The following is a 13,278-nucleotide window of genomic DNA, read 5'->3' as shown; positions in this document are numbered from 1 at the left end:
AACTTCATGGCTTCTGCCTTCAGGTACAAGCCCTAATTGAGAGGGTCAGCGAGTCACTTTATTGTCACACGCCAAACCAGCTTATCTACGGCATCCTTCAGTACAGAAAATCACTGACAAGGCTTCACAGAAGCAACAATAAAATACAGTTTGATACAGAAGCAAATTAGGGTACATGACCAAAAAGGCCGTTCAGAGGGGTATATTTTAAAAAAAGGTGTTTTGAAATCAGGAAAAAAAATGGAGATTTGACGGAAAATTCCAAAACTGACATGCCTGCAGGGTGCCTTGGGACTGTGACTCTGGACATCTCTCCCATGTACAGCTCGCAAGGCCAGCGGCAATCTCCCAGCTCCGCACAGAGTGGGGGGGGGGGGGGGGGAAGACAAACCACCTGTAAACAGCATCCTCAGCTCTCACTGCCCCACTCTCCAATTCCAGCTCAGGTATTCCGTGCCTGCAACTTCGTGCCAGCTCGACTTTTCAGATTCAGCTTCATTTATTTATCACTTGCACAAAGAAACAGGGTTTCCAGGGAGGGGGTAGCACACTGGTGAAGGGGCTTGTCATGTCCATTCTGGGGCAGCTCATTCACCTCCAGTCCCCACCAGACACTCAGCTCTCACCTGTGGCTCCAAGAAGCTGTTTGAATGTGACAGCGACCACATCCCAGTAAATCTCTTCAACAGGCATCAGACCTCAGTGAGATAGGGACACGCGAAGTCACGTGTACAATGAAATGGGGTGTATGGGGATGTCCAGGAATGTGAAGTCAGTTCCAGCAGATCTAGTGAGATCCAACAGCCAGGAAGGCATTTCTGCGACGCTCCATGGAGAGAGAAGGGCATGACAAGGCACAGAAGTACCGTAGATTCCGGATTTTAAGCCGCTACTTTTTTCCCACATTTTGAACAGCTTTGAACTTTGCGGCCAATAATCCGAAGCGGCTAATACATGGTTTTTTTTCATGCCGCCTCGTAAACATTTTGCCTCGTAACAGTAGACCAATAAAATTGATGAGTAGTTCACAGAGGTCCAATGAAATTGTACGATAAATCAAGCGCACTTTCACAATTAAATTATTGTAAATCAGTCATTTGTACTCACCCTCATCAACATGGAAAACACTCGAAGCATTGTGCTACCTACCCTACTTAGTTTAAACTATATTTGTTTTCTGTACTACATCGCGGGATGCTATGACGACACACCCGGTTTCGCGGTGTCTTGTGGGAAAATGCCGTTTGCGATGAAACGGAAAGGAGGGGGGAGCGCATTACGCGAGCGGCTTTGGATCTGAGCGAACTCTGCTTTTAAATGCCGTTTGCGATGAAACGGAAAGGAGGGGGGGAGCGCATTACGCGAGCGGCTTTGGATCCGAGCGAACTCTGCTTTTAAATGCCGTTTGCGATGAAACGGAAAGGAGGGGGGGAGCGCATTACGCGAGCGGCTTTGGATCTGAGCGAACTCTGCTTTTAAGTTAAAGGTATCAATAACTTTTCCTGGTAGGCTGCAGTATATATATTTTTTACCAGTCGTTAGGAGATATTGGAATGTTGTTCAGTAAAGAAGTATACGCAACGTATATTTAAAAGTAGCCGCGTACGGGCACGGTTCGAAAAAAAGCATTTGCAATATGTATTTGTTTTTGTTACCATATGGATTTAATTAAAAGTTAAAAAAATCCTCACGTGTAATATCTTTCTGTGTAAATATCTCATATTACAACGTGGGACACCTGCGGCCGAAAATCCGGTGCGGCCTAAAATCCGGTGCGGCCTTTACATTTAAAAAAATGATTTTATTTCTAAAATTAGAGCCAGCGGCTTAAAATCAGGTGCGCTCTGTAGTCCGGAATCTACGGTAATCACGGTTGTCCACTGCATGCAAGGAAGACATCAGTTTGTGACGACTAGTCGTACTACTGCACCCAGATTTGGGAGGTCAAGAGACTGGAACTGCCCCGGTGCAATGGCCTTTCCACTTTGAAAACTCTCCCATTCGCCAGCATCTTCCAGTAAAGCTCTTCCGACTCAGATTTGTTACCATACAACAGCCATGTATTAGAAAAATACACCTGCTTCTGTTTCACCCTTTTTGCCAATGCACTGATGGCTTGGAGTTGGGGACTGGAAGGGGTGGGGTGATAATGTTTGTACTCTGGGTTCATCTTTTTCATGAATGTGAATTGTACATTTGATATATTTGTTATGCACTGCAAAATTCTCCTTTACACCATGTTCCCTTTATATAAAAAAAAATAAAAATATTGTCAAGAAAAAAAAACACTCTCCCATATAGGTTTTCTGTCATCATCGGATATGATGGACAGCAAACACGATGAAGCATATCGTTTGTGTCAATAACCAACACACCCCAAAGATGTGCTGGGGGCATCCTGCAAGTTTCGCCACACATTCCAGCACCAACATAGCATGCTCAGAACAACACAAGCAACAACAAAGCATCAGGAAACCAGGCCCCTTTCCCACCTACTCACTCACTCAGACAGGCCTCCAACACCAGCACAGGCCCCTTTCCCAACCACTCACTCACTCAGATAGGCCTCTTTCCCACCCATTCACTCACTCAGACAGGCCTCCAACACCAGCACAGGCCCCTTTCCCACCCACTCACTCACTCAGATAGGCCTCTTTCCCACCCATTCACTCACTCAGACAGGCCTCCAACACCAGCACAGGCCCCTTTCCCACCCATTCACTCACTCAGACAGGCCTCCAACACCAGCACAGGTCCTTTTCCCACTCACTCAGACAGGCCTCCAACACCAGCACAGGCCCCTTTCCCACCCACTCACTCACTCAGATAGGCCTCTTTCCCACCCATTCACTCACTCAGACAGGCCTCCAACACCAGCACAGGCCCCTTTCCCACCCATTCACTCACTCAGACAGGCCTCCAACACCAGCACAGGCCCTTTTCCCACTCACTCAGACAGGCCTCCAACACCAGCACAGGCCCCTTTCCCACCCACTCACTCACTCAGACAGGCCTCCAACACCAGCACAGGCCCTTTTCCCACTCACTCAGACAGGCCTCCAACACCAGCACAGGCCCCTTTCCCACCCACTCACTCACTCAGACAGGCCTCCAACACCAGCACAGGCCCTTTTCCCACTCACTCAGACAGGCCTCCAACACCAGCACAGGCCCCTTTCCCACCCACTCACTCACTCAGACAGGCCTCCAACACCAGCACAGGCCCCTTTCCCACCCACTCACTCAGACAGGCCTCCAACACCAGCACAGGCCCTTTTCCCACTCACTCAGACAGGCCTCCAACACCAGCACAGGCCCCTTTCCCACCCACTCACTCACTCACTCAGACAGGCCTCCAACACCAGCACAGGCCCCTTTCCCACCCACTCACTCACTCAGACAGGCCTCCAACACCAGCACAGGCCCTTTTCCCACTCACTCAGACAGGCCTCCAACACCAGCACAGGCCCTTTTCCCACTCAGACAGGCCTCCAACACCAGCACAGGCCCCTTTCCCACCCACTCACTCACTCAGACAGGCCTCCAACACCAGCACAGGCCCTTTTCCCACTCACTCAGACAGGCCTCCAACACCAGCACAGGCCCCTTTCCCACCCACTCACTCAGACAGGCCTCCAACACCAGCACAGGCCCTTTTCCCACTCACTCAGACAGGCCTCCAACACCAGCACAGGCCCCTTTCCCACCCACTCACTCACTCACTCAGACAGGCCTCCAACACCAGCACAGGCCCCTTTCCCACCCACTCACTCACACACTCAGACAGGCCTCCAACACCAGCACAGGCCCTTTTCCCACTCACTCAGACAGGCCTCCAACACCAGCACAGGCCCCTTTCCCAACCACTCACTCACTCAGATAGGCCTCTTTCCCACCCATTCACTCACTCAGACAGGCCTCCAACACCAGCACAGGCCCCTTTCCCACCCACTCACTCACTCAGATAGGCCTCTTTCCCACCCATTCACTCACTCAGACAGGCCTCCAACACCAGCACAGGCCACTTTCCCACCCATTCACTCACTCAGACAGGCCTCCAACACCAGCACAGGTCCTTTTCCCACTCACTCAGACAGGCCTCCAACACCAGCACAGGCCCCTTTCCCACCCACTCACTCACTCAGATAGGCCTCTTTCCCACCCATTCACTCACTCAGACAGGCCTCCAACACCAGCACAGGCCCCTTTCCCACCCATTCACTCACTCAGACAGGCCTCCAACACCAGCACAGGCCCTTTTCCCACTCACTCAGACAGGCCTCCAACACCAGCACAGGCCCCTTTCCCACCCACTCACTCACTCAGACAGGCCTCCAACACCAGCACAGGCCCTTTTCCCACTCACTCAGACAGGCCTCCAACACCAGCACAGGCCCCTTTCCCACCCACTCACTCACTCAGACAGGCCTCCAACACCAGCACAGGCCCTTTTCCCACTCACTCAGACAGGCCTCCAACACCAGCACAGGCCCCTTTCCCACCCACTCACTCACTCAGACAGGCCTCCAACACCAGCACAGGCCCCTTTCCCACCCACTCACTCAGACAGGCCTCCAACACCAGCACAGGCCCTTTTCCCACTCACTCAGACAGGCCTCCAACACCAGCACAGGCCCCTTTCCCACCCACTCACTCACTCACTCAGACAGGCCTCCAACACCAGCACAGGCCCCTTTCCCACCCACTCACTCACTCAGACAGGCCTCCAACACCAGCACAGGCCCTTTTCCCACTCACTCAGACAGGCCTCCAACACCAGCACAGGCCCTTTTCCCACTCAGACAGGCCTCCAACACCAGCACAGGCCCCTTTCCCACCCACTCACTCACTCAGACAGGCCTCCAACACCAGCACAGGCCCTTTTCCCACTCACTCAGACAGGCCTCCAACACCAGCACAGGCCCCTTTCCCACCCACTCACTCAGACAGGCCTCCAACACCAGCACAGGCCCTTTTCCCACTCACTCAGACAGGCCTCCAACACCAGCACAGGCCCCTTTCCCACCCACTCACTCACTCACTCAGACAGGCCTCCAACACCAGCACAGGCCCCTTTCCCACCCACTCACTCACACACTCAGACAGGCCTCCAACACCAGCACAGGCCCTTTTCCCACTCACTCAGACAGGCCTCCAACACCAGCACAGGCCCCTTTCCCACCCACTCACTCACTCACTCAGACAGGCCTCCAACACCAGCACAGGCCCTTTTCCCACTCACTCAGACAGGCCTCCAACACCAGCACAGGCCCCTTTCCCACCCATTCACTCACTCAGACAGGCCTCCAACACCAGCACAGGCCCCTTTCCCACCCATTCACTCACTCAGACACAGGCCTTCAACACCATCACAGGCCCCTTTCCCACCCACTCACTCACTCAGACAGGCCTCCAACACCAGCACAGGCCCTTTTCCCACTCACTCAGACAGGCCTCCAACACCAGCACAGGCCCCTTTCCCACCCACTCACTCAGACAGGCCTCCAACACCAGCACAGGCCCCTTTCCCACCCACTCACTCACTCAGACAGGCCTCCAACACCAACACAGGCCCCTTTCCCACCCATTCACTCACTCAGACAGGACTCCAACACCAGCACAGGCCCCTTTCCCACTCACTCACTCAGACAGGCCTCCAACACCAGCACAGGCCCCTTTCCTACCCACTCATTCACACAGACAGGGCTCCAACACCAGCAAAGGCCCCTTTCCCACTCACTCACTCAGACAGGCCTCCAACACCAGCACAGGCCCCTTTTCCACCCTTCCACCCACACTGATAGGCCTCCAACACCAACACAGGCCCCTTTCCCACACTCCCCCCATGCAAGCACACCCAGGCAGGCCTCCAAACCCAGCACTCAGTCATGAAGACTCACAGACCTCAGACACACCAACCAAGGGTCTTCAACCCCCAGATTTCGTGGTCCTCTGGGTATCGAACCCTGGACTTTGACCCATGGGACACAACTCCATGACTTGCCGATCTGGGGGGGGGGGGGGGGGGGGGGGAGAGAGGAGAGAAATCACCAATGTTCATCCACAAGGCCCACCAACCTCAGTCACTGACCACAGGGATCACTGGTTTTAGTCTTATTTCTGACTCATTACCAAGCTTCTCGAGCTACACATTGCCCAAAGTGAATAAGTGAATACTGAACCGCATAGCACAGGGAAAGGCCCTCCAGCACATAATGTCTATGCTAACCAACATGGCAAATTAAACTAAATCTATCAGCCTGTACATTATCCATATCCCTGTTTTCGCTGAACGTCCATGTGGCCACTCTGAGGTCTCTTCAATACCACTATTGCATCTGCTTCCACAACCAACCCTGGCAGCATGTCCCAGGCACCTACGCCTTCCTGTGAAAAACTAAATTAACCTTCTCACCTTCTAGCACTGGGCACTTCTGACCTATTAGGTCATCGCTCAGCCTCTGACGCTCCAGAGTAACAATCCAATTTTGTCCAATCTCTCCTTATGAAGCATACTCTCCAGCCCAGGCAGCACCCTGGGGTGACCCTCACAGGCACCCTCCCCAAAGGATCCCCATCCTTCCTGTAATGCAAGGACCACAACTGCATACAATACTCCAAATGCAATGCAACCAAAGTTCTATACAGCTGCAACAGAACTTCCTAACTCATCTACTCAATGACTCGACCAATGAAGACAAGCAGCCCATACACCTTCCTTATCTCCTTGCTGCTTTCGAACTGCTTTGGTCTTAAACCACAAGATCCCTCTGTACATCAGTGTTCCTCGGGGTCCTGCTATTTATTGCAACTTTCTCCTCACATTTGACCTCCCAAAATGCAGTACCTCACACTTGCATGGATTAAACTCCATCTGCCACTTCTCTGCCCATGAGTACAACAGATCTATATCATGCTATATTCTCCTTCACAATCCACAATTCCTCCAATTTTTGTGTAATTCTACATCTTCAACCAATTCATTTACATTTTACATCAGAAACACTATCAGAAATCAGACATATTATGCTAAGTATCAGAACAGTATGGTGGCATAAGAGCTAGCATAATGCTTTACAGCACCAGTGATCAGGGTTCAATTCCCAACACTGTCTGTAAGGACCTTGTACATTCTCTCTGTGACTGCGGGTTTCCTTCCATATTCCAAAGATGTACAGGTTAGTAAGGGTTAGTGAGTTGTGAGTACATTATGTTGGTGCCAGAAACATGGTGACAATTGCAGGCTGCCCCCAGCATATTCTCAGACTGTGCTGGTTGTTGATGCAAACCAACACCTCACTGTATGTTTCGATGTACATGTGACAAATAAAGCTAATCTGTTGTAGGTCTTTAATCTTCAACAAAGGCGCCAGCACTGATTCCTGGAAAATATCAGTGGTCAGAGACCTCCAGTCAAAACAACAGCCCACGGCCTCTACCCTGTCTTTTATGGCCAAGCTAATTCCGAATGTGATCTCAAGCATCTTAATCTTCTAGATCAGCCGACCAAAAAAGACCTTGTCATACACCCTACAAAACGACTCTGAAGATTTTTAGTAATAGAGATTATGGGCTTTCAATATTTCCCTCCAGAACCATCAACATCCCTACCATACTACAAACTCATCTAGGAGGAGGGCTGCTGCAAGAAAGCAGCTTTATGCAGGCCTACTCTCTTTTCGCTACTACCACGGGGAGAGGTACAGGAGCCTCAGAGCCTACACCCACGGGTTCAACCATCAGGCTACTGACTAGCATGGACAACTTAACTCACCTCAACACTGAACTGTTCCACAATCTATGGACTGTACAACTCATGTTCTCAGTATTATTTATTTATTTTTAAATAGGCAAAATGTGTCTTTTTTTGCACATTGGTTGCTTGTCAGTCTTTATGTATATATCTTTTCATAACTGCAGTTGCATTCCTTTATTTTCTTGTAAATATCAGCAAGAAAATGAATCTCAAGGTAGTATATGGTGACCTGTGCAAAGTATATTCAAGATTGTTTAATGTCATTTCAGAATACAAGTGTCAGGGAGAATGAAATTATTGTTACTCCTGATCCGACGCAGCAAAAAAACCCCACAATAACCATATAACCATATAACAATCACAGCACGGAAACAGGCCATTCCGGCCCTCCTAGTCCGTGCCGAACTCTTAATCTCACCTAGTCCCACCTACCCGCACTCAGCCCATAACCCTCCACTCCTTTCCTGTCCATATACCTATCCAATTTTACCTTAAATGACACAACTGAACTGGCCTCTACTACTTCTACAGGAAGCTCATTCCACACAGCTATCACTCTCTGAGTAAAGAAATACCCCCTCGTGTTTCCCTTAAACTTTTGCCCCCTAACTCTCAAATCATGTCCTCTCGTTTGAATCTCCCCTACTCTCAATGGAAACAGCCTATTCACGTCAACTCTATCTATCCCTCTCAACATTTTAAATACCTCGATCAAATCCCCCCTCAACCTTCTACGCTCCAATGAATAGAGACCTAACTTGTTCAACCTTTCTCTGTAACTTAAGTGCTGAAACCCAGGTAACATCCTAGTAAATCGTCTCTGCACTCTCTCTAATTTATTGATATCTTTCCTATAATTCGGTGATCAGAACTGTACACAATATTCCAAATTTGGCCTTACCAATGCCTTGTACAATTTTAACATTACATCCCAACTTCTGTACTCAATGCTCTGATTTATAAAGGCCAGCGTTCCAAAAGCCTTCTTCACCACCCTATCTACATGAGACTCCACCTTCAGGGAACTATGCACTGTTATTCCTAGATCTCTCTGTTCCACTGCATTCCTCAATGCCCTACCATTTACCCTGTACGTTCTATTTGGATTATTCCTGCCAAAATGTAGAACCTCACATTTCTCAGCATTAAACTCCATCTGCCAACGTTCAGCCCATTCTTCTAACCGGCATAAATCTCCCTGCAAGCTTTGAAAACCCACCTCATTATCCACAACACCTCCTACCTTAGTATCATCAGCATACAATAAGATAAAGAACACAATAATAAAAATAACACTAGGCACAGGAGTGTCTGTACATAGGGTGACTGACAGGAAATGAGGAAGTAGTAGTGCTTGGGGGTGTTGATCAGCCTCACTCCCTGGAGAAAGTAATGTCCGGTGGTCCTGACATGGGAGCTCTGTAGCTTCCTCCCTAATAGGAGTGGGACAAACAGTCCCCGAGCAGGGTGGGAGGGATCCTTCAAGATGTTACTGGCTAAGTAAACTTACATTGACTTTTGAGAAATGAATGAAGCTGTGGAGGCAATGGCAGCACGATTAACAACTGACAAGGCATCTCCTGGGATAGTCGGAGGGCTTTCATGTCACGTAGTGAAGGTTTCCCAATCAGTGTCAAACAGAACTACAGCTCTGGTGGCAAACTCAAAGGGAGGAAGGCTGCTTAGAAAAGGTGGATCAGGAAAACTGTGGGCTATGCTATAGTCTGAGAAATGGGGAAGTGAAGACCAGGGCAAACGAAAGAGAGGTAGAACAAACACAATCAGACTAACAATTAGCTACACATACAGTAGACATTTCTGAATAGATTTCCTGACAGCTGGCACAATGTCCGAGGTTAGTGAAAAGAATTGAGTTTACTAAATCGGATGAATATACATTTCACTGAAATTTCATCCACTGCGCTGTTTTTCAGCCAGTGTCACAAACATAGATCATAGCACCTCATTTAATGAACATTTTTCTTGCAAAATCTAACAATTGTAGGGTGCAGATTTTAACTGCAGACAGAACTGTGGAGGCCTGACATAGTTAAAGCAAGTAACTTAATCCAGGTGATGTCAACCCCCAGAGATAAAGTTAATAGTTCAGAATTTACATGTGATCCACAAAATGAGATTATAATCTTAAAATGGGACAAATATTCATACAAGTAAAAAGATTAAAACATTTGTTTAGATTCATTGCATCCTTATTACATTGCAGAAAGGTGAAATAATATATCTGTAATGATAGATGATAAACACCAGAGATTCTGTAGATGCTGGAAATCCTGAACAACAAAATGCTGGAGGAACTCAGCAGGTCAGGCAGCATCTATGGAGGGGGATAAACAGTTGCTGTTTCGGTCCAAGACCTTTTATCAGGGCTGGAAAGGAAGGGGGAAGAAACTTGATTCTCCTTCCCTTCCCCCCACACTATTCCAGCTTCATTAATCAGGAGAGTGATTTCAAGACCTGTGAGCTCTATAAAACCCTGGTTCGACCAGATTCTGAGTATTACGTTCAGTTCTGGTCTCCTCACTATAGGAAGAATTTAGAAGCTTTAAAGGTGGTGCAGAGGAGATTTACCAGGATACTGCCTGGATTAGAGAGTAAGTCTCAAAAGCGTAGATTGAGCAAGTTTGGGCTTTACTCTCCGGAGCGAAGGAGGATGAGAAGTGACTTGATAGAGATGTACGAGATGACAAGAGGCATAGATTGAGCCAGAGACATTTTCCCAAGGCGGAAATGGCTAATATGAAGGGACATAATTTTAAGATGATTGGAAGAAAGCACTGTGTGATGGCAGAGATAAACTGTTTTCTTTACACACAGTAAGTGGAATGGAATGGTTTGGAATGCACTGCCAGGGGTGGTGATAGAGACAGATACATTAGGGACATTCAAAAAACTCCTAGATAGGCAGATGGACGGTAGAAAAATGGTGGGCTATGTAGGAGGGAAAGGTTGGATTTATCTTGAAGTTGGCACATCATGGGCTGAAGGGTCTGTACTGTGAACATAGATACAGAAGACTATAGCAATCTCAGGTTTGGCAGACTACATTTCCCACTTGAGACAAGCCGTATCCTCTAAAGCACTAATGCAAACTCAGATTTGGAGAGTTGAAAAGCCAGTGGAGTGGGTAAGATATAGGCTCACGTGCAACAGCTGCAGCGCAAGGAATGAAAACCAGAGGGAAAGAGAAACCAACATACAATCAAGCCAATAAGCAGCCTCATGTACAAATGACATCACTGGAGAGATTACAGAGAAACAACTCCACCTGTAACTTCCACCAATGAAAATCAGAGGGAAAGAGAAACAAACATACAATCAGGCCAATAAGCAGCTACATCACTGGAGGGATTACAGAGAAACCACTCCACCTGTAACTTCCACCAATCTCACAATAATAAATTAGTTATACAATGATAAAACCAGAAACATCGTCACTCACAAGACCATACGACACAGGAACAGAATTAGGCCACTTGGCCCATGGCATCTGTTCGTCATTCCATCACAGCTGATTTATTTTCCCTTTCAACCCCACTCTCCTGCCTTCTCCCCGTAACCTTTGATGCCCTGAGTAGTCAAAAAATGTCACAAATGTAAAGGAGCAACTCAAGCTTGAGGAGCACAAATAGGGAAGGAGAAGTTGAGAGGTTAAGTGAGAGAGAGGGAAGGGAAGACAAGCAGGTCTGGATGAGTGAAAAGCAAGAGGCCACCACAGAAATCTGGGAGGAAGCTACTAGAATGCAGAACTGTCCTTCAATGCCTACCTGGAAGTCAGTTGTGTTGTTACCAATCTGATTGACGTTGGGTAACGATCCTCCATAATACTGAGCTCGAGTCTGTGCCAAACGCAAGTGATGCAGCTTGTGCAACTGGACCTAGGAATGAGTAGAAAATTATGTCAGCCTTGAGTTACAACAGTAATCCATTCAAAGAGCTTGATAGTTCATCCAACTATACAGACTAAAGAGCATTTGCCCTACTAGTCTATGGGCAGCCACACTTTATCCAAACCTCCTTCACTTTACTCAATGCAAATGTAAATGTCCTTCTACACTCATCCAGCTTTCCATTCAGTGAAGGTGCTTAAAGTGTATCATATCAGTTTGTGTGGGTCCAGAGTTCAAGGTTAACACGCCTGCTTGTAGTTCTGATACCACTGTGCGGAAGGAAATTTGCAATTAACCTTTTATCTTGTAGATTACTCATAGAGGCCTACAGCACTGAAACAGACCCTTCAGCCCATCTAGTCCAAGCCAAACTATTATTCTGCCCCGTCCCTTTGACGTGTACTAATCCACAATTCTCTTCAGTGTTGAAACTATTAGCAGCTTGTTTTCACTCTCACCACCGTCTGAGTGAAGACGTTCCCCATCATGTTTCCCTTAAACATTTATTTATGGAGATTCGGAGATCACTGGCAAAGCTGTCACTGAGGATGATGATGGGAAGGAATTTCTTCTCAAGTACTGTGAAGCTTTGGAATGCTTTAAACCCAGACAGCAAAGTCAGTGAAAGCAGTAATAGTCATAATTCCGGGAAATTCCAGGCTCACATGAACAGAACTAAGCCCAGATCAGATGAGCTACAAATGGATCGAGGGCCAATCTCTGCTCCAAACTCAACAGACTGACATGTTTCAGACAATTAGGTTAGGATTAGTTGTCACAGGTACATCGAGACATCCAGTTATTCAGTGAAATGCATAAACACAAGGAACTCTGCAGATAAAAGAAATCCAAAGCAACGCACACAGAATGCTGGAGGAACTCAGCAGGTCAGGCAGCATCTATTAAAAATGAATAAACAGTTGATGCTTCAGGCTAAGACCCTTTTTAAGGACTGAAAAGGAAGGGGGGGAAGACAACAGAATAAAAAGGTGGGGGGAGGGGAAGAAGGATAGCTAGAAGGTGATGGGTGAAGCCAGGTGGATAGGAAAGGTAGAGGACTGGAGCAGATGGAATCTGATAACAGAGGAGTGGACAGAGAGGGAAGGAGGATGATCCAAAGGGGAGGTGAGAGGCAGATGAAAAGAGGTAAGAAACCAGAGTGAAATGTGTTGTTTACATCAAATCAGCAAAGATTGTGCTGGGCAAGAATCACCCATGTTTCTAGCACTAACACAGCATGCCACTACTTACTAACCCTAATCAGTCTTTGGAATGTGGGAGGAAACTCACACGGTCACGGGGAGAATGTACAAACTCCTTACAGACAGCAATGGGAATTGAACCCTGAATGCTGATCACTGGTGCATCACTAACCATTACTCTACCTTGCCGCCCATTAAGACTGTCCAGCCTGATATTTAGTTGATTAAGAGTTAATGACATATCAGTCCAGAGTCACAAACAGACCTGGCCAGGTAAGTATTCTACCACAAAAGGTGAATGTGTGTATAATATAAAGGGCATCGTCAAAGAGGAATGAGAATGATGGGCAAAATTCCAACTGCTGAGTTTTAACTAAAGGTCAATAATTTCATTGTTGCCAGATCTATTTAA

The 13,278-nt window shown here is 47.7% G+C and overlaps 1 protein-coding gene across 3 annotated transcripts in view; it reads right to left on the bottom strand.

Moving 5' to 3' along the window:
• Positions 1–13,278, bottom strand: part of crtc3 (CREB regulated transcription coactivator 3) — a 112,253-nt gene that overhangs the window by 63,142 nt on the left and 35,833 nt on the right. For all 3 annotated transcript variants that reach the window (XM_073024764.1, XM_073024765.1, XM_073024766.1), the window contains exon 2: positions 11,542–11,652. In XM_073024764.1, the coding sequence (XP_072880865.1) occupies positions 11,542–11,652 (111 nt within the window). The remainder of the gene's footprint in view (positions 1–11,541; positions 11,653–13,278) is intronic.

This window comes from Hemitrygon akajei, chromosome 21 (genome assembly GCF_048418815.1).
Source record: "Hemitrygon akajei chromosome 21, sHemAka1.3, whole genome shotgun sequence".
In the NCBI taxonomy this organism is placed as follows: domain Eukaryota; kingdom Metazoa; phylum Chordata; class Chondrichthyes; order Myliobatiformes; family Dasyatidae; genus Hemitrygon; species Hemitrygon akajei.
This window is presented reverse-complemented; position numbering and strand designations above follow the sequence as displayed.